Genomic DNA, 19313 nt, shown 5'->3' with positions numbered 1-19313 from the left:
GGAAAAAATGCAATAAGTGCTGGAACAAAACTATAGTGAACCCCCCACCACCAGTGCACTGTGAACTTGTAAAGTGGTTTTAGCTGGTGTGATTTTACTGAATGCTTACTGCATTTCTTCTGACACCTCATGGCTGTACATGAGCACGGGGTTGATGATGTGCAGGGTAGAACTGCTTTGAGAATGTGCTTTTCTTCTGCCTGTCCCGTCTTGCCAAGCGTGCAAATTTTTGTGTTTGTGTGTGGGCTCAGAATAACGCCTAAAAAATGAAGTGTCTTGATCCCTGAGCAACATTAATTTCTTTATGCAAATAAAACTGGTCACAACTACTTCTGGATGTACCGCCTTCTCACATTTTTGCGTTACTTTATTTCTGTACAGAAGGAAACTAAAGCAGTTTTTTTTTTTTTTCAACTTTTAGAAATGTTTGTCCATTGAATATCACCATCCTATTCTACAGTGAAACATTTGCTTAAAACAACTCTCCATGTCTATAAACCCTTACTTGCCTCTCACTCAACACATGGTACATCTGCCAAAAAAAAAAAAAAAAAAAAAAGCTTAACCCCCAAAATGCAGGGGTCAAGTATAATGTTCAGTTGAGTTGGGGGCAGGGTTACTGCAGGTAACTAGGGAACTCTTGGGTCTCCATTGTCGTCGGTCTTTCTGCTGTTGTCGGGGGTCTGGGCACTGCTGGCGCTGTAATCCACCCTCTCGAACAGCAGGACAGTCTCACAGTGCATGGTCTGAGGAAAGAGGTCCACGGCTGTGGCGCGGACAGGACGGAATGGAGACCCTCGCACCCTGTTGGAGGGAGCTCGACACAGGCTGTAAGCACGCGGACAGGAAACAAACAGGTTAGTGCGCACTGGTTGACTACTTTAAAATCAACCGCTTCTCCCCCCCGCACCCCAAGTCAATTCTTGACTTGACATGAGAGGGAGATCAGTGAGAACTACCTCCAACTAGATACGTTATTTTGCATTTACGCGACTAGAAGCGGTCTTAAATTTACGAAGGTTTTTGGAGACATGGGTGGAAGGAATTAGGAGTGATGTGTAGTCTCGAAGAATTATGGTTGATATTTACTTACTCAATGAAGTTGTTCATGGCTGCTTTAGCATTGCATGCTACATAGACCAGCTTCTTCAGATGCTCTGCTCTTCTGATTGCTAAAATAACTTTAGAATCTGGTCATGACATCAAAATGATCACAAATTAATGAAAGTCACATTTATAAAAAGTTGTTTTTTTGTAGTTCACTTAAAAGCTACCGAATTTTAAACTAATATGTCTGCTTGGCTCACAAACACAGACTCAAATACCCGCCCCCCAAAAAAAGAATCTAGCTCCAAAACCTAGCAGCAAAATTAAACGAATTTTGAAATTAAATAATTTTATAACTGGAAAATGTGCACTGTAAACAAACATTACTATATTACTACTAACACCACTAAATACTTACGTAGTCCTGCTCTTGGAGGATCAACAATAGCAGTAACGTTTGGAGACACCAGAGCGTTGAGCACGGTGGGGAATATTTCCTCAGCCCTGCCACAGTGGTACTCCACATTGACCAAACCTAACACCAACAATTCAGTTTGATGGGGAAAACAAACATGTGAACTGCTAGATAGCATCTGAAGGATTCAGAGTTAATTATTAATCACGAGTTAACAGTTTAGCTACCGTTAGCTTCAGCATTCGCTTTTGCGTCGTCCACAGCTTCTTGGCAAAGTTCAATTCCAATCACCTTCTTTACTCTCTGTTAGAGACACCAGAGGAGTTGTCATACATGCCGGCGGTCCAGTCCAGGTCTTTGTTCTGTTCCATGTTGTCATACACCTGAACCAGGTAATCAAGGGCTATACTGCTCTCCATTACCTGACAAGGTGTGCTGGCAGCTGGAACAGAGCAAATAATGTGGACTAGATTGGGTCCAGGAGGTCTGGGTTGAGCACCACTGCCATATGCTGATACGAGTTCGGTTCTGCACTTCATCTTGTGGTTTTGGTTAAAGTTTACAAAGAAGAGGCTCATCTAAGAGCAATGACACTAGCCTAGCCAAGGGTTGTGAAATGTGAAAACGGCTGTAGAAGGTCTGGGTGAAGGATGTGAGGTGAACCACATCACATCCTGCACAGTTCTCTCGGGTTTATTCTTCAGTGGCTGAATAAACACTTTACCGTGTAAGATTTTTGCACATTCAAATCTTTAATTCTTGCTTTCTCTACATTCAAAAGGTGTAAAGATGAGGACGTGGGTTTACCTTGGCCAGGGAGATGCCGATAGTCCCTGTGCCGCAACAGATGTCCAGCAAGGTGCTTTGGTCGTCCAGCCCTGCCCACTCCCCCACAGTGGAATACAGCACCTCGGCAGCTCCTGTGTTGGTCTGGAGCACAGAGCAATGGCACCATGACAACCGTGCAACACAAGGGCCAGCATGTAAATTGTGAATCCGCCTTAAGTTTTTAAGTAGTAGCTTGGTGGTTAAGGTACTTGACTTGTAATCAGAAGGTTGCTGCTTCAAGCCCCCCCACTGCCAAGACGGGCCCCTGTTGGGGCCCCTGAGCAAGACCCTTAACCCTCAACTAGTACTCAGTCATAATTAAGACACTTTGGATAAAAGCGTCAGCTAAATGCCATAAATGTAAACTAACAAGTTCATCTTCAAATGAGTGAGCTTTCATACCGAGTTTAATTTGAGTTCATGGGCCTTGCCACTGATTCAGTTCATGTACAAATTAATGAGTTTGTGAATCAGTTCATGCTGATAGCTGATGAGGTGAATCAGTAAGGAGAGCAACATGGAGGTACTTTAGGACCTAGGTGGAAAACACTGCCTATACCAGCTTCACACCGTGATCATGCATCACATGAGTATCATGGTCGTGATATAAGATCAGTGGACGCTGAACGAGACACTGGCAGAAAATTAAGATCAAAATCGCAGTGTGACTGCTCCTACAAAGCCAACATTGAGAGGGCAAGACTGGGTGACGGTACAAGTACCAATACTTGGGTGCTTGTTGATGACATCGTCTCCTACACTCTGACATGTAACAGTCTTATAAGAACACACAGTGTAAGCCTGGCTTTACCTGGAAGAATGAGTGAGGGGAAATTCGGAATTTCAGGCCAAGTAATTCCTCATGGATCCACTGATCACCTGCCACCAGCTCACAGGGTAGGTCCTCAGTACCTGCAGAGGTCCTGTTCAGTGTGAACAAATGAGCAATGAATATCTCACTAAAAACAAACTTCTTGGTGCAGCTTTAGACTAGACTAGAAGTCATTGGTGGTTCAGTACAATACTGTCCCTGTGAATTGTAAATTGACCTTTGACAGGTGCTATAGAAATCTCTTCATTCATTCATTCATTCCTACAAGGCGTAATCCAATGTCCAGCTAGCTGGCCCCTCCAGTCCTACCTTTGTCCAGTTCTCACAAAGTGCAGAGATGTGACCCCGCTGTCTTTCCCCACTCCCTCTGTGAAGTACTGTCGCAGAGAGTTCTTCAGAGACTCCAGCTCCTCTTCCGGAAGTTTCTAGGTTTAGGAAAATGTAAGATTTTTTTTTTTTTTTAACCAGTCATTAAAAAAGAACTCAGAAAAAGCATTTATTTACCCTGCAAAGTTTACTTTGAACTGTACAAACTACTGAACAATAACACCACTCTGACTGAGGCAGACGGACAGACATGCGGCACCTGTGGATGGAAGAAGACCATTGCCATGATTTGACTGGTCCTGCTCGTGCGGACTGTCAGCTGTCGCCAGTGGCCATCGTAGGTCTCTGGGCTGTATGCAGGGAATGGAGTGGTTCTGTATGGACAAGCAATGATGGTTACATGTCTGGCTTTCCAGACTTCAGCGGAGAACCACCATTAAAAGAAAAAAAAAATAAAATAAATGTACTGCCAAGATTATAGTTAATACAATTAGACATGTTTTAAACCTTCAGTCAGATTTCATTTTGGGAAGAAAATCCCTGACAGACATATTAAACTTGTAAAGAAATCTTGTATTGTTACTGTGGTGAACAATACACTACACGGAACAGAAGTGTATTTATTACATATTTAAATATTGCAGCACACACCTGATGTACTTCTGGAAGGCTTGGACGACCCTCTTGGCCTCGGCAGGGATGTGGACGGTGTCTGCAGGACTCACCACTGCGCACGAGCCGCCTTTATACTTTCCCAAACGGAAGCCGACGGTCTTGTCCTCCCCGTCTGCACCTGTCCCAATCACGAACTCGCACTTGTTCCGATACTCCGTCTGTGGTTTAGACAGACACCGTTCAGTCACGCAACTTCCCGCAGGACAAATAAAGACACTGCAGGTCCTGTCCCAGACCCTGTTCTTATGAACAACAGTGACACTCCAGGAGGAGACAGACATGACCAGTGACTGGACCTTTTAACACCATGACCCATTGCCTCTAACTGGCAAGTTATCCAGTTCCTGTTCACAAGGTCTGACATTTGAGTGCGACTGGGGATTAACACGTAGGACAGTCACGCAGAATTCAGGATTTCATGAACCGGGTTTGACTCAAATCTCGGTGCTCATTTCTGAAATGCTGCATCATACCTGCAGAGGAGACGGTCTAATGGCCTCCAAAGGGCAGCACATGTTTCTGTTCTTCTCCTTCTGCACAAAGAGCCAGGGCAGCATTGCTCGGTTGCTGTTCCCAATTTCCCTGAGCAAATTCCAAAACAAACAAACAAAAAACAGGACTTTAAGTTACTGCCAAAATATTTGAGCATACTTGATCAAAAACCTTTTTCCCCCTCCTATATCTCTAACCATAATTCTAATAGGAGAGGGCAATTTGTTTAGCCAGCGGCTGTGACTGTCTGGTGTGGAGGTCCTGAGGCTACCTGGACAGCGTCTGCAGGACGGCCTCCGCCTCCTGCTGCTTCCGCCTCAGCTGCTCTCCATAGGGCACCTGCCACAGGGGCGTGACGGCGTTGGCGATCCGGGTGCTGAGGGGCTCCTCCTCCGCCTCGCCCTGCGCGTGGCCACTCGGCTTCTTGGGGTCGGGCTCAGCGCCGGCTGCGGCCGCGCCCTCCTCCCGCCTGCGCTTCCTGAGGATGGGGTCGGCTTTGGGCTTGGCCAGGCGGACACTCAGGAGCTTCCCCTTCCACTGCATGCCATGCACCCGCTTCAAGGCCTTGTCTCTCTCCTCCTACAGGTCAAAGCCATTTCACTTTGACATTACGCATGCACACGGCCACCCACCCACGTTAAATATGCAATACATGCGATGGTAACTAACTTTAGATTATTCAAGTATGTAGTACCACAGAATGTTCATTTTACTAGTGAGGAAGTAAGAAAGAAAGAAAGCAAAATTGAGAATCACACCAGGCAGTTCAGTGCAGAGCTCAAGGTGATAACATTTCACAGTACAATGATTAAGTACATCAGAAGGTCCAGCACCCTGATGGACCATTGTCAGTCAAGTTAATCAGACTGAGACTAAAGTGGGTGTCGTTTAACTATGCATGGTGCAGTCTTGGTGATAACCTGATTCTTGAAGGTCACGAAGGCAAACGTCTGTTTTCCAATGAGTTTAATTTTGTGCGGGTTGAGCCCTTGCTTGTTCAAGAACTTCTTCAGGTCGTTAAAGCCGGTGTACTTGGGAAGGTTCTGGATCTCCACCTTGAAGATCTCGGAGGTAAAGAGATCCTCTTTGATGTAACGGTAGACGCTGGAGCTGCCATCTTCGTCCGTTTTGCTCTCCTTATCACGCTGCGCCACCTGGGTTTTTGCCTCCGGGACCTCGGAATCAGTACCCGCGTCTTCCGGAGGCGCCGAGGCTGAATCAGTTGGCATGGTGCTGTCAACAGCCATCTCTGCCATGATGATCTGAAAGCTAGAAGCATGTGAGGATTAGCACGTCTACAGACACACAGACCCCGATCCTTCGTTTCTCCCGTTCACATTTTGAGCCTGTGACAGTAGCACCACAGAGATATCACTAAACAAAACAATTATGCGTATTGTATAACGCGCGGTTATTCCTGACTACAGAAAACGAAAACAAACCTGATATCTCGAAGTGGCTTGCAAGTAATTCAATTACTAAAGTTAGAGGTTCTCGCAAAAGACCTGCTAACTACCGTGAGAACGTCACGAGAGTTTGTCTACACATGCAGGCTGCCATTTTGCAGGCAAACCGGCCCACGTGTCTATTTCAGTGAGTGACTGGAAAGCGAGCCAAATCAAACTTACTCTTGGAACAATGAATGTAGATTTGTGTTTGTTCGTGTGTTTTTTGCATTTCTGCGATAATGCTACTTTGTAGTGTCAATTTTACAGCGACCACATATTAATTCAACATCCAGCATTTTTATCTGATTAACGGGTAGAACTTTTATTTTGAAACAGTTGGCAATTTTTGTCGCATGTCGGTGGGGAATGCTTGTCTCCCAAATTCTACGTTGCTGCAGGTTTTTGAAGCGTTGACAATGGCTTGACCGACTCTCTAATTCAGTGACGTTGAAATGACTGGTTTGTTTACGGTTGGGCGGTCATTTCTAGCTTACTGAGTTAGCTCGCTTTGTGGAACACTCCATGTTCAAAGCCCAAATATTATTTGCTAGCCAAATCTCATTTTACCTATAGAGAAACTTGGCTATCTAGCTGATTAAGTAATTGCTAACCAGCAGCAACAATAAATACATTCTTTTCTAGTTTCTTAGCATGTCTATATATATATATATATATATTTCAGACAGCGTGTGCATGTCTGGTCTTGACTGTAAATATGTTAGCTAACTAGACAACAAGTTTGATGCTCGGACTTGTATACTGAAGTTCGGATGACGGGCGACACGTCCCGAATATGCTAATTCACGTTTGACGTGGAGTCCTGCGCGCTCTCGAGCTACGTTAGCTAGCCGTGCTAGCTATCTTGCTAGCTTCTCGTATCCGTTACACTGGAAAAAGTAGCTAGCTCGCTAGGTTAGCTTGCTAACCAGTAAACCTTTGAGCTAGAGCAAGCGGGTCCAACTTGATCTTAATAGAGCGAAGTTCGTTCGATACGACATTTCGCTGTCCGTCGCCAAAAGAGACGTCTGGTCAAAATGGGCTCACTGTTTCGGAGTGAGGAGATGTGCTTGGCCCAGTTGTTCCTCCAGTCCGCATCCGCATATGACTGTATTAGTGAGCTCGGAGATCTGGGTCTGGTGGAGTTCAGAGACGTAAGTTCCAGTCGGGCTCTGATCGAACAAACGACTCAGCATTTGACGCTGTTTTTGCTGATTTATTTATGTATTTATTTATTGCTGTTTTGTTTCTAAATCAAGTTCAGCTATCCGAGTTGTCCTAGCTCACTTGAGTTATGTCATTACATGTATGGGTGTGAAGTTTGCGGGGCACATGAGACATTGTTAAATAAATGGATGAACCTCATTGACGCTGTCAGTATATGTATGTCCTTATATAATGTATTAGTTGTTGTCGTTTTTATGATGAAAGACAATTTTTAGAATCCTTCAAATGTAGCGGAATGAGTGATGTCTGTAGATTGTATTTGCAACATTTATGGTCAGTAACTTTATGCCTCCTATTCAAACTGAATGCGCTTTGATGATCTTGCAGTGCGCCCTTAAACACGATTTAGGGTTGACAAGGTTTTTGCTCGTTCCAGGTTAAAAGGCTCCTGTTATGTGTACTACTGACATGCCTCTGTTTATGTTTCAGCTCAACCCAAGTGTAAACACCTTTCAGCGCAAGTTTGTCAATGAGATCAAGAGATGTGAGGAAATGGAAAGAATTCTGGGTAATGTTTTTTTTTCCTCTCCTGACCCTCCTGTTCATATAGACATAAACGTTTTAGCATTGATTCAATGCAGTGAATTCAGAGGCTGGAGGTTTTCATCAGTAGTCCAGTCTAAAGCACCTCTACTGCAACTTTGAGGCATCACATAGGGCAGAAGTCGTGGTACACTGGGCCTAAGGTTTCTCCCTCAGACAACTGGCCCATTTGAAAGAAGATGTAGTAAGTGTCGAATTAAACAGTTGTAGACATGAATAGGTGCGTGAATGGATGGCTTTTCTTTAAATTGTGTGCTTGAACGGCAGTTGTGCTGTGTGTTGGTGGTGGTGTTTCCTTCCTCTTGCATAAGAGGCAGGTCCCGGGCAAATGAGAGCCTGTTTTGAAAGCGAAGTAGAGAAAGTGACTTTGACAGTGTTTATGATTGATGGCAGTGCATTGCAGCTGTTACAGGCTAGGGTGTGTTGTTTGTTAAGGCTTGTGGTTTGTCAGGTTTGGTTTTGAAAATTCAGCAGTTGTGAGATGGGCAGAGATGCTATTTACCATATTGCATGTTATATTTCACTACTGTACCAAAAAGTGCTCTGAATCTCTCATTCATTCATATATATATATATATATATATATATATATATATATATATATATATATATATATATATATATATATATATATATAGTGTGTGTGTGTGTGTGTGTGTATGTATATGTATGTATGTATATATATATATATATATATATCTATATATATATATTGTGTGTGTGTGTGTGTGTGTGTGTATATATATATATATATATATATATATATATATATATATATATATATATATATATATATATATATTTATATTGTGTGTGTATATATGTATGTATGTATATATATATATATATATATATATATATATATATATATATATATATATATATGTATATGTATGTATGTATGTATGTATGTGTGTGTATATATATATATATATATATATATATGTATGTATATGTATATATGTAATATTAGTTAAGAGGTGTTTTTCTTCTAGTTTAGCTCCTCCTCCCCTGCGCATGTTGTCATGCTTGTAGTACTATAACCTCCATCACTATGTGTGTTATAATGCCTGGCACCTCTCTTACCAACTGTTTTAGGAACAGTGGCTTTGATTATAAGCTAAAGAAGTTTCTCTAAGGCCACTGACTGTGTGTGTGTGTCTGTGTGTGTCTGTGTGTGTGTCTGTGTGTGTGTCTGTGTGTGTGTCTGTGTGTGTGTCTGTGTGTGTGTGTGTCTCCCATTGCAGTATATCTTCTGAGAGAGATCAAGAAAGCTGACATAGCTCTCCCTGAGGGGGAGGTGAACCCTGCAGCACCGTTACCCAAGCACGTGATGGGGATAATGGTCCGTCTACCAGCCTGCACTCGTCCACAATTAATTATTTCATTCTGAGAGACAGACATGGGAAATGTAGTTTTCTTTCTCTTCATTTCCCCTTCTGGTTTTAACGTGTAGTATGCCATTCAATCAGCTTGGGTGAATTCCTCTGGACTGACTGACTGACGCGTGTCTTTGCCCTGCGTGACCGAGACGCGTCTGTGTCCTGGGTGTTTTCCAGGAGCAGCTTCAGAGGCTGGAGATGGAGCTGAGTGAGGTCACCAGGAACAAGGAGAAACTCCAGAAGAACCTTCTGGAACTGACTGAATACACACACATGCTGCGCATCACACACAACTTTGTGCAGCGCGGGACCGAGGTGGGTCTCACCGTTTCCCCACAGTGCCCCACACTCAGTTTCAGGGTGGCGATAAAGAGGTGCGGAGTTAACATACAGAGCTAGCAGGGAGTGGGAACTAATGTTGCAGCACTAGCCTTACATAGTGTTAGTCATGTTAGCATCTTCTTCAACTATCCCTTTTAAAGAACAGTATTTGCATGTTGGGGAAGTACTTGCTTAGAACCTAAATAGTGGTAGACCTTAAATAACATGTACCTGTGTATAGTGTTAAATCTTAAATAGCAAGTATCTGTGTATAATGGTAGACCTGTGTATAGTGGGTACAAAGTGTTGATTTTGAATTCAACCAGTGGTCACTCCTTTTACTGGCTTTTTTAGTCTGTAAAGAGTCCTTAGCCCCCCCCCAGCATGCTGTGCTTTTTGCCACACGTGTCCGTGTAATTCCTGGTTCATTCATCCTGGAAAATCAGCACATGGAAATTGTGGTCACCTGATTTTCCACAGCAGACTGCCTTCTTTCACTAAGAGGCTTATATGAAAAGAACTCTAGAAAGGTTTTTTGGTATTTCTTTTAAAAGGGCATACAGGCCACGTGAGCCATATAATATTCTGGGAAATGCGTTTTCATGATTGTGTGTGTGTATAAACAGAGAGATGCAGCACAGATGCAGTATGAAGAGTTCCCTGTACTAGACAAAGACTCAGTGATGGACTACACCAGTATGCAGAGGCTAGGGGCCAAACTGGGGTAAGAAGCTTGCCCGCACTCTCAATAGGGACGGCCCATTAGTACTGGTCTGGGGTCAGTCGATTACACCTAAATTTGCCTGGTGCAATCAAAGGGGGAAACCTGATCTCATATCAGCAGCATATGGTGTTGACTATAACAGCAGGCTAGATGAAGTGGAATATCATTGTATTTTCAACTGCTAAAAAATAAACAATATTCATTATAGTAACAAATACAGAAGTAGTAATTGACAATAATTGCTCTTTTAAAGCTGTGTTTACAGATAAAATACAAAGAGGAAAGGGAAAATTATTCATGAAGTAAAATCAATAATTAAACATTTAAATGTGTTTATGGTTGGTATTAATTTCTTGTTGGTGTTATTTGGAATTCCTTTTTGTTGATCTCACTGACTACTGTCATCTCTGTCATGTCCAGTACAGCTAGCTTTCATGTTTCAATCCACTCTCTCCTGTGTGTGTGTGTAGCTTCATCTCCGGCCTGATCTCTAGACTGAAGCTGGAAGCGTTTGAGCGTATGCTGTGGAGAGTGTGTAAAGGCTACACCATCCTCAGCTACGGCGAGATCGAGGGCACTCTAGAGGAATCTGCTGACGTATGTGTTGTGTTGAGTCTTGTTGACCAGACCAGCAGCGTTTGTGGGGGGTGGGCTTGCGTAAGGTCTGAGTGTGACTGCCTCACTCTCGCTTTCTTTAGGGCGAGCCCACCAGGAGTGTGGTCTTCCTCATTTCCTACTGGGGTGACCAGATCGGGCAGAAAGTTAAGAAGATCTGTGACTGGTAATGGATTTCTCAGTTCAATTCATGTCAGCCTGCAAAAAGGCAGCACTGCATGAGTAATATAGTAAGAAAACGTGCAGTGATCTCTCAACTGGCACGACCTTATTTGGTGTTTGGGCGAGTCTAATGGCGGAGCTGGCAGGGGTGGGCCATACTGTGGGCCCCCCTGCATAACATCACACAGTCCATTTGAGCGAGAGTAGTATGTGTTATATGCAAAGCATTTAGCTGATGCTTTTATTGAAAGTGACTTATAATTGAGGGCTTTGCTCGGGGTCTTGAACTGGCAGCCTTTCCATTACAAGTGGAGTACCTTAACCACTCTGCTACGTTCTCCTCCACCCGTGCGTGCGTGCGTGCATGCGTGCGTGTGTGTGTGTGTGACGAACGGTATCCTTGTGCTCCACAGCTACCACTGTCACCTGTACCCGTACCCCAGCAGTAACGAGGAGAGAGCTGACGTGGTGGACGGACTCCAGACACGCATCCAGGACCTGCACACGGTCAGTCCTCGCAGGGGTTGGGCTCAAACTGGGTCATGTGATTCTCCCACCCTGAAGGAGGGGCTGAGGTGTCATTTGATCCCCTTCAGCCTAAAGGTAGGGGGTGTCATGTGATCCACACAGCCAAAAAAAAAATGGGGGGGGGGGCCTCAAAATGGGTCATGTGATTCCCCCAACCTGAAGGTCAGGGGTGTCATGTGATCCAAAGGGCGATGAGGGAGAGAAGTTGGCTCGTGTTGTCATATGATTTCGCGATTTTCCATGATGCGAGATAAACATGCCGATGGAATGACGCGTGATCTAAAGATATGGCAGCGTTACTGTTCAGTTTGGAAGGTTTTTGCATGTTAAATGGACCCTAGCTGTGTTTGTCCGGGGTGGGGTGGGGGGAATTTATTTGTTTTGGTTTAGAATAATGGGTTATTTCCTTTTTTTTCTTAGCTATTTGTTTAACAAAAATAAAATAAAAAAAACAAACCCAGGTACCATGTTGGGAGGAAGGGAGATTGAGTGTTTATCCCCAGAATGACTGTCTATATTCACATTAATGACAGTTTGTTAATATTCGTCGATATTCACTCGTTAATTAGATTCCTTGGACTCGTTTTTAGTGATTTTCAGTGTGCGTCTGTTGAGGTATATTTGAATTTGCACACTAAACCCTTATTGTTAAATTACTATCTGCAGGGTTCATATAGTTCTGTCTGGACACTAGTGAAGCCTTGTCTGAGCTGCTGGAACACAGCAGGGCTAGTTCAGAACGGGGGGGCATTTCCTCCTCACAAAGTGTTTGCTATATACACGAGCTAACCCAAAACGATTATGGTCAAGAAATGCGACCTGCATGCTGGTGGACGTCTCCTTACCCCGCCTGTTCACCTGCCTCCAGGTGCTCCACCGCACTGAGGAGTACCTGCGGCAGGTGCTGAACAAGGCCTCAGAGTCTGTCTTCACCTGGATGATCCAGGTGAAGAAGATGAAGGCCATCTATCACATCCTCAACCTGTGCAGCTTCGACGTCACCAACAAGTGCCTCATCGCTGAGGTGTGGTGCCCCGTGGATGACCTGCCTGCCCTGCGGAGGGCACTGGAGGACAGCTCGGTAAGGCCACCGCACTGTCTTCTGTTTCTGTGCTTCCTTGGGTGTTTCCGTTTTGTATAAAATTGTGCCAGTTGTAGCAGTCGTGTGAAGATGAGCTCAGTGGACAGACCCTAACGAAGTGTTTTCTTTTTAGCCAGGTTTCGTCTGATAGACTGCTCTGTTTCACAGTTATGTCTGGATAGTCTTGTATAGTGTGTACACAGAGTGCAGGTCGGATTTTACTTTGAGCGACTATGTCTAAGGAATTTGTTAGTTTGATATTTTTAAATGATGTAAAAGCCCATAAACTGTTTATATAGTATTATGAACAAAACACTTACTGCCAGACCAGGGATTAAGGAGTTTTGTACCCAGTTGAGCCCACTATATTTACAAAACTAGAAACTTGTTTCGCTCTTAATCACTGACTACACCCTTCAGTATGCTTTAATGCATTATGACATTGTGTTCTCATTTCTAAGTTGGTCTCGAAAAATTAAAGTTGGCTTTTGTCTTTCAGAGGAAAAGTGGAGCTACTGTCCCGTCATTCGTCAATCGTATCCCTAGCAATGACACTCCGCCCACTCTTATACGGACTAATAAGTTCACGTCAGGCTTTCAGAACATAGTGGACGCCTATGGAGTGGGCAGCTACAGAGAGGTGAACCCAGGTGGGAAGCAGGTGGCGCTGTTTTATCTAACGTGCTGTGTAACTGCACCAGTCCTGGCATTAAGCCTCAAACATGCTACACTGGTGCCCAGTCCACCACGTCTAATGTGAACATTACAGGAAGCAGTGATTACTCTGCCCAGCTTCTGCAGTGTCTGAACCCCCCCCCCCCCTCTCTAGGTGTGTATAAGCATAAACAATGGTTGAGTGTGTGAATGCAAAGGGGTCCTATCAGGTTACACACACACGCAACACACCCATGTACATAAACACAAGCCTATGACAATTACCGGCCTTCTGGCTTTGACCTGACGCTGAGGCCTGAGGGTGGAGGGTGAATTTGATTGGTGGTTGTGTGTTCCCGTCACCTAGCTCCCTACACCATCATCACGTTCCCCTTCCTCTTTGCTGTGATGTTCGGAGACCTGGGCCACGGTCTTCTCATGGCCCTGTTTGCCCTGTGGATGGTTCTCTATGAGAATGACCGCAAACTGAAGAAGACCAGGAACGAGGTGCACTTTTACGCCTTCTTTACCACATGGCACATATTTAGATTTACATCTTGGTGTCTTACATCTTGTATAGTCTTTGCACAACTGGTGTAGAGTGGATCTGTCTAACGTTGCTCCTGGAGACCAGACACACTATTAAAGGATGGACATTTTAACTACAGCACATCTGACTTTAATGTTTAGCAGTTCCATGACAGGGGTGTAGTTCCAATTTTAAAATAAAAGTCCTCCACAAAAAATTCTTTTCTAACTGTATGGATTTGGTAGTTAAGCTGAAGGCAGTACGTGACACCAGTTAGTGAAATCCACTACATGATGGGAAATCAAGGCAGGACTTTGAGGTTTTGAACTTTACAGCTATAATCCATGCTTTGTTCAGGACCTCAACCTCTTTCCCACTGTGGGTCCAAACAGTTTCTAAGGCCATGTTGGGCTGTTCCATTCGGGAATCCCGAGACAAGTTACAGAGTCTCCTGAGTGTTTGTTTAGCCATTTAGCCACACCCACCCGAATGGTTCTGCGGCTCCGAGCAAGGTTAGCTAGTCCTGCCGAGAACTCTGTGCTAAGCTCCATTCGTAAGCATTCGTGCAGTACTGTGTTTGGAAATGCGGTAGGAGCAGTTGCTCTCCGTCCTCAGAGTCGAGTGTGTTGGGCCGTCCGAGGGTCTCCAGGTGAACACGGTACCCTCTCCTCTCTGGAAATGTTAGGATTGATGGTCATGTGGGTGAACTAGATTCTCTTTTTCTTTCTCCTTTCAGTTTTGGAACACATTTTTTGAGGGACGCTATATCATTTTGATGATGGGCGTGTTCTCAGTCTACACCGGGATCATATATAACGACTGCTTTTCCAAGTCCCTCAACGTGTTCGGCTCTGGCTGGAACGTCAGAGCCATGTTCGAGAAGGGTCCGTGGACGTAAGTGAGAACGAGCTCTCTTCGGTGCTGGCACACAGACGTTTGTCATGATGCACTTTGAGGGACCCAGGATTACAAAATACTTTATGCAGTATGAATTGATAATCCAGAAAAATAAAACTCTTGAAAGTTGATTTACAATTTCAAGACTTGAATGAAATGTGTTGGATCTGGGAACATACAGAGCTCTGCAGGGCATGGACTCTCCTAAGCCAGGGTCGATTCCTAAATCTGTTGAAACTGGTATTATGGGAAATTTCCGGTCCAGTGTTGGCATAAAATATATTAACATCTACCCAGAGGACAGTTTCTTATCTCTCCATTCTCTTCCAGTATGAGCACACTACACTCAAATGACTTCCTCACGCTCAACCCCAGCACCCCCGGGGTATTTAACGGGCCATACCCCCTGGGCATCGATCCCGTGAGTGTTTAGGTTTTCCTACCTGGATTTCTTTAGAAGTCTAGAGATATGTCCTTAGGCAGAGAGGTATCACAGGCCCCAGTATTGACCCTATGTTTGAAAATGTTCAGCTATTTTAAGCTTTTGTGTGCTTTCAGATTTGGAACCTCGCGTCCAACAGACTCACGTTCCTAAACTCCTATAAAATGAAGATGTCCGTAATTTTGGGGATCGTCCACATGACCTTTGGGGTCATCCTTGGGGTCTTCAACCACCTGTGAGTTCTGATGGACAGTCTGCAGAGTCTGAGTTGTTGCGATTTAATAATAACTTCAGAGTTCTGGACAAGGTTGTCAGAAGTTTCCAAATGAAGTAACTGTTGGGATTAACTGTTGGGATTAACACCCAACAGGTGGTGTAGCTCCACTTCTGCTTTGACTGTGCTGTAATGGGAAAACACTGAAGCAGTCAGTGTGAACCTGGAGGTGTGTAGAGTTCACTCCACTCTGACACACTGGAGGCATGTAGGGTTCACTCTGCTGCTCACCATCTGAGATTCGTTTCTTCCGTTGCACCCAGAGAAACGAGGCATTATGCTGTACTGTGGTCCTGTAGGACCGGGTGGGGAGTGCTGACACGCTGGTCCAGAACGTGTGCTCTGTCTCCCCTCAGGCACTTCAGGAGGAGGTTCTGCGTCGTGCTGGTGTTTCTGCCTGAGCTGTTGTTTCTGCTCTGCCTCTTTGGCTACCTGGTCTTCATGATCCTGTACAAGTGGATGGCCTTCACAGCACAGGACTCTCACAAGGCTCCCAGCATCCTCATCCATTTCATCAACATGTTCCTGATGCAGGGAGACTCCAGGAAGCCCCTCTACCCAGGGCAGGTGCGCCTCAGCTGGGGTGGAGACACAGAATGCTGCTCATCCTGTTCTGCGTAGTGCAGAAACCAGTTTATGGTTCATTTATATGTGTTTTGTTGACACACAATATTTATATTTTTACAGATTGCACAGATTTGTGATCGTGTGTGTGTGTGTGTGTGTGTGTGTGTGTGTGTGTGTGTGTGTGTGTGTGTGTGTGTGTGTGTGTGTCTGTGTGTCACAGACAGGGCTGCAGGTATTCCTGGTCATCATAGCGGTGCTCAGCGTGCCTGTGCTGTTGCTAGGGAAACCACTCTACTTGTACTGGCAACACAATGGCAGCAGTCACATGGCCATGTACAGGGTGAGAACTCTGGCTGTGTGGGTGTTGATGTTTTTGTTGTTTTCTTAGATTAATATGCTCCTTCTTTTGAAAAAGAAAAAAATGTGAATGTATGTAGATAGAAGGAAAGAATGAAATGAAAAACATTCAACAAGCTTGTCAAACAAACCTCATGAAGTTCAGAGGTTGGGCTCAGAGTTGGTATACATTGGCCAGTGCTGGTTTAATGCTTAGAGGTGTATTCTTACTTGTATACATACTTTGTGTGTGTGAAGGGATATGAGCGAGTTCGGCGTAGCAGTGAAGAGGAGATCTCTCTCATGCGCTCTTATGACTTAGAGGAAGGCACCAGCCTGGAAAGCCATTCCAGCAGTTCAGATGGCCATTCAGAAGAGGTGACTCTCTCCAGACTCTCATCTCATTGGTTTGTGGCTCGTCAGCCACACGTTATCCAAATGGTTACCGTAGTTCTTGTAGTTTCTTGTGTATTACGCCACATCATCACATTCTCAGGCTCTCCTACACTCTAGCTGTACCTAACAAGCTGCCATACATGTTCAGTAGGTTGTAAACCTCCACAGAGGGCACTGTTGTTCTCTGAAGTCAGTTAACTGCCTGCCTCTACCTACCCCTCTTGTTCTCCAGTTTGACTTTGCAGATGTGTTCCTGCACCAGTCCATCCACACTATAGAGTATTGTCTGGGCTGCATCTCCAACACGGCATCCTACCTGCGACTGTGGGCGCTGAGTCTGGCACACGCACGTGAGCCTCACACTGGCATGGCCGTGCAAACGCCAGTCTCCCCCCTCTCTCTCTCTCTCTCTCTCTCTCTCTCTCTCTCTCTCTCTCTCTCTCTCTCTCTCTCTCTCTCTCTCTCTCTCTCTCACACACACACGTGCGCTGTAGTTTAGGGGTACATTTGCCTGCCTGGTTCAGTGTGTCTGATTGCTCTTTCTATGCTGACTCTCTCTCCCTCTGTTTTATATTCTGATACATACATGCTGTTATCACAGTATCTGATTGTTCTCCAAGAGGCTTTTCTTTGGTGCGCGTGTGTGGTTGCAGAGCTGTCGGAGGTGCTGTGGTCGATGGTGTTGCGGGTAGGGCTGCGTGTGGACACCAGCTTCGGCGTGCTCCTCCTCGTGCCCGTCATTGGCCTCTTTGCCGTGCTCACGGTCTTCATCCTTCTTGTGATGGAGGGTCTCTCTGCCTTCCTGCATGCCCTACGTCTCCACTGGTGTGTGACTTGTTCCACCCACCTCCACCCATCTGCCATTCTACACAGCGTGCAGGGTCATGGTTTAATTTGCTTGGACTAAACATCAGATTTTTTTTTTTTTTTTTAGGGCTTTTCAGTATTAGTCATGTGGTCTTATCTGATCGTTTGTATCAACTCATTCATAATCATAATGAAGTAAATTACACACCAAACTAGAGCTTTAAAATACATCTGTCTATCTCTGTCATTCCTTCAGGGTGGAGTTTCAGAATAAGTTCTACAGTGGGGCCGGCATCAAGTTTGCACCGTTTGCCTTCTCTCTCTTGCACACAAGCTTCGAGAACGATGGATTACTGTGAACGCTGACGTATTGAAGTACCGGAGAGATCGGAAATATGTCGAGCCTCGGAGCCCTATGGCTTCCCCTCTTTTTAACGCTCGTATTTCAGTCGTTGCACTGGCTGCCTTACAAGCCCAGCCAAATATGGATTTCATGTCTTGGGATACCAAACTGTGGACAGTGATGGTGCCTGCAGTCAGGAACTGAACTCCTTTTATAGTTTTGTACCGGTAAAGCTGATCTGTGAAGGTAAATAAGTGCTACTTGAGTGACCGCTGAAACATTTTCAGAGCAAAAAAACACTCCAGAAGATCTCACCGGTACTTCTGGTGTATGACGTCTAACCTGTAATTTTCCTAAAGGTCTCTGTGGGATTTGTCATCCAGTCACATGTTGCCTACTGTTGTGAGGGGAGTGGGGGGGAATCTCCCTGTTAACACTGCACATTCCAGAAGTGGCTTTAGCAGGCCTTGAGCCCATGACGTCTTCAAGTACTTTTATTCCATGTGTGCTGTTTTAATGTGCTCACTCGTTCTGACAGCTGAAGACCACATCACCATGACCGGGCTCTTACTGTACTGCCTGTGGGAGTATTGGGGCTCTCTGTCAGAGCCCTGGGTCCGGGTGTTGCGAAGAGTATTGAACATTGTTGATATTTTGACAGTCTAAGACTTTTATCCACTGTGATTAAGTTCCTGGTTTTATATTGATTGTAATTAATAAATAAAGAGGGTTAACGGTCAATGACGGGTAAAGGTTTGGGTAAGTGCTGTTCTTATTTAACATGTTGTTAGTATGGTTTCAACATGTTGGCAAAACAATGTTTTTAGTAACACACTAATCCTGTCCCATTTACTAATAGCAGTACAGTGAGATTTACAGCCTCATTTAAAATCTGTTCATGTGATCAGGCAGTTTGGTTTTATTTAAACATCGACCAGATCTGTAGCAACTGTGCTTACTTGAACCCAATACGCTTTCAATACAGATTAGCTTCTCAGCTTCACAAATTCATCTTTTAAATTCTTTTCTTGTCCAGAAGTATTAAGTACAAAAGGGTGAAAGCTTTTTACAAATTTTTTTTTTAACTCATTTTGTTGATTTGAATAACTCTAGTAAATTTAGATTTGCAAGCTTGTAGTGTGTGAATTTCATGTAGCTTAATCCACTCACGTTTTGGATTTTAGATTATTTATTTAACAAAATGATCTCGTTTCAGTTGCACGGTTTATCATTTGGAAGCTCTTACATTCCACCTTTCCAGTTTTGGGTTCTGCATTTTTGTATTTTATCAAAAACCAAGCTAATGTGACGTAATAAAATTTTTAATTCTGGAAGCCTCTACTTCTACAGTTATGCACATTTCATAATTATGTATTAGAAAACGGTTATAATTTCAGTTGAAATTAAGCAAGTCTTATTTTGAC

General features: G+C 44.3%; 2 protein-coding genes across 3 annotated transcripts; one reads left to right on the top strand and one right to left on the bottom strand.

The window, feature by feature from the left end:
- Positions 1-330: 330 nt before the first annotated feature.
- Positions 331-6218, bottom strand: trmt2a (tRNA methyltransferase 2 homolog A). Its single transcript, XM_027031236.2, has 13 exons — positions 6059-6218; positions 5537-5885; positions 4888-5195; positions 4598-4706; positions 4101-4282; positions 3709-3823; positions 3432-3547; positions 3102-3213; positions 2270-2392; positions 1690-1765; positions 1466-1582; positions 1094-1190; positions 331-828 (listed from the first exon to the last, which is right to left on the bottom strand). Exons 2-13 carry the CDS (start codon positions 5870-5872, stop codon positions 630-632), a joined length of 1890 nt encoding a protein of 629 aa, XP_026887037.2. The 5' UTR covers positions 5873-5885; positions 6059-6218; the 3' UTR covers positions 331-629.
- Positions 6219-6853: 635 nt separating this feature from the next.
- Positions 6854-19223, top strand: atp6v0a2b (ATPase H+ transporting V0 subunit a2b). Of its 2 annotated transcripts, XM_035529933.1 has the most exons (20): positions 6854-7215; positions 7718-7796; positions 9079-9176; positions 9391-9528; positions 10161-10258; positions 10729-10855; positions 10957-11039; positions 11449-11542; positions 12432-12644; positions 13144-13294; positions 13666-13805; positions 14564-14721; positions 15055-15145; positions 15283-15401; positions 15797-16007; positions 16228-16347; positions 16602-16721; positions 16972-17089; positions 17393-17564; positions 17803-19223. In XM_035529933.1, the coding sequence occupies exons 1-20, from the start codon at positions 7099-7101 to the stop codon at positions 17903-17905; spliced, it is 2550 nt and encodes an 849-aa protein (XP_035385826.1). In that variant the 5' UTR covers positions 6854-7098; the 3' UTR covers positions 17906-19223. The 2 variants fall into 2 exon arrangements, with proteins under 2 accessions (XP_035385826.1, XP_035385827.1); XM_035529934.1 differs by lacking the exons at positions 6854-7215; positions 7718-7796 and adding an exon at positions 7954-8015.
- Positions 19224-19313: the final 90 nt, after the last annotated feature.

The sequence above is a fragment of the Electrophorus electricus genome, chromosome 9, assembly GCF_013358815.1.
Source record: "Electrophorus electricus isolate fEleEle1 chromosome 9, fEleEle1.pri, whole genome shotgun sequence".
Classification (NCBI taxonomy): domain Eukaryota; kingdom Metazoa; phylum Chordata; class Actinopteri; order Gymnotiformes; family Gymnotidae; genus Electrophorus; species Electrophorus electricus.
The sequence above is the reverse complement of the archived record's forward strand: the minus strand, read 5'-3'. Positions and strand labels throughout refer to the sequence as shown.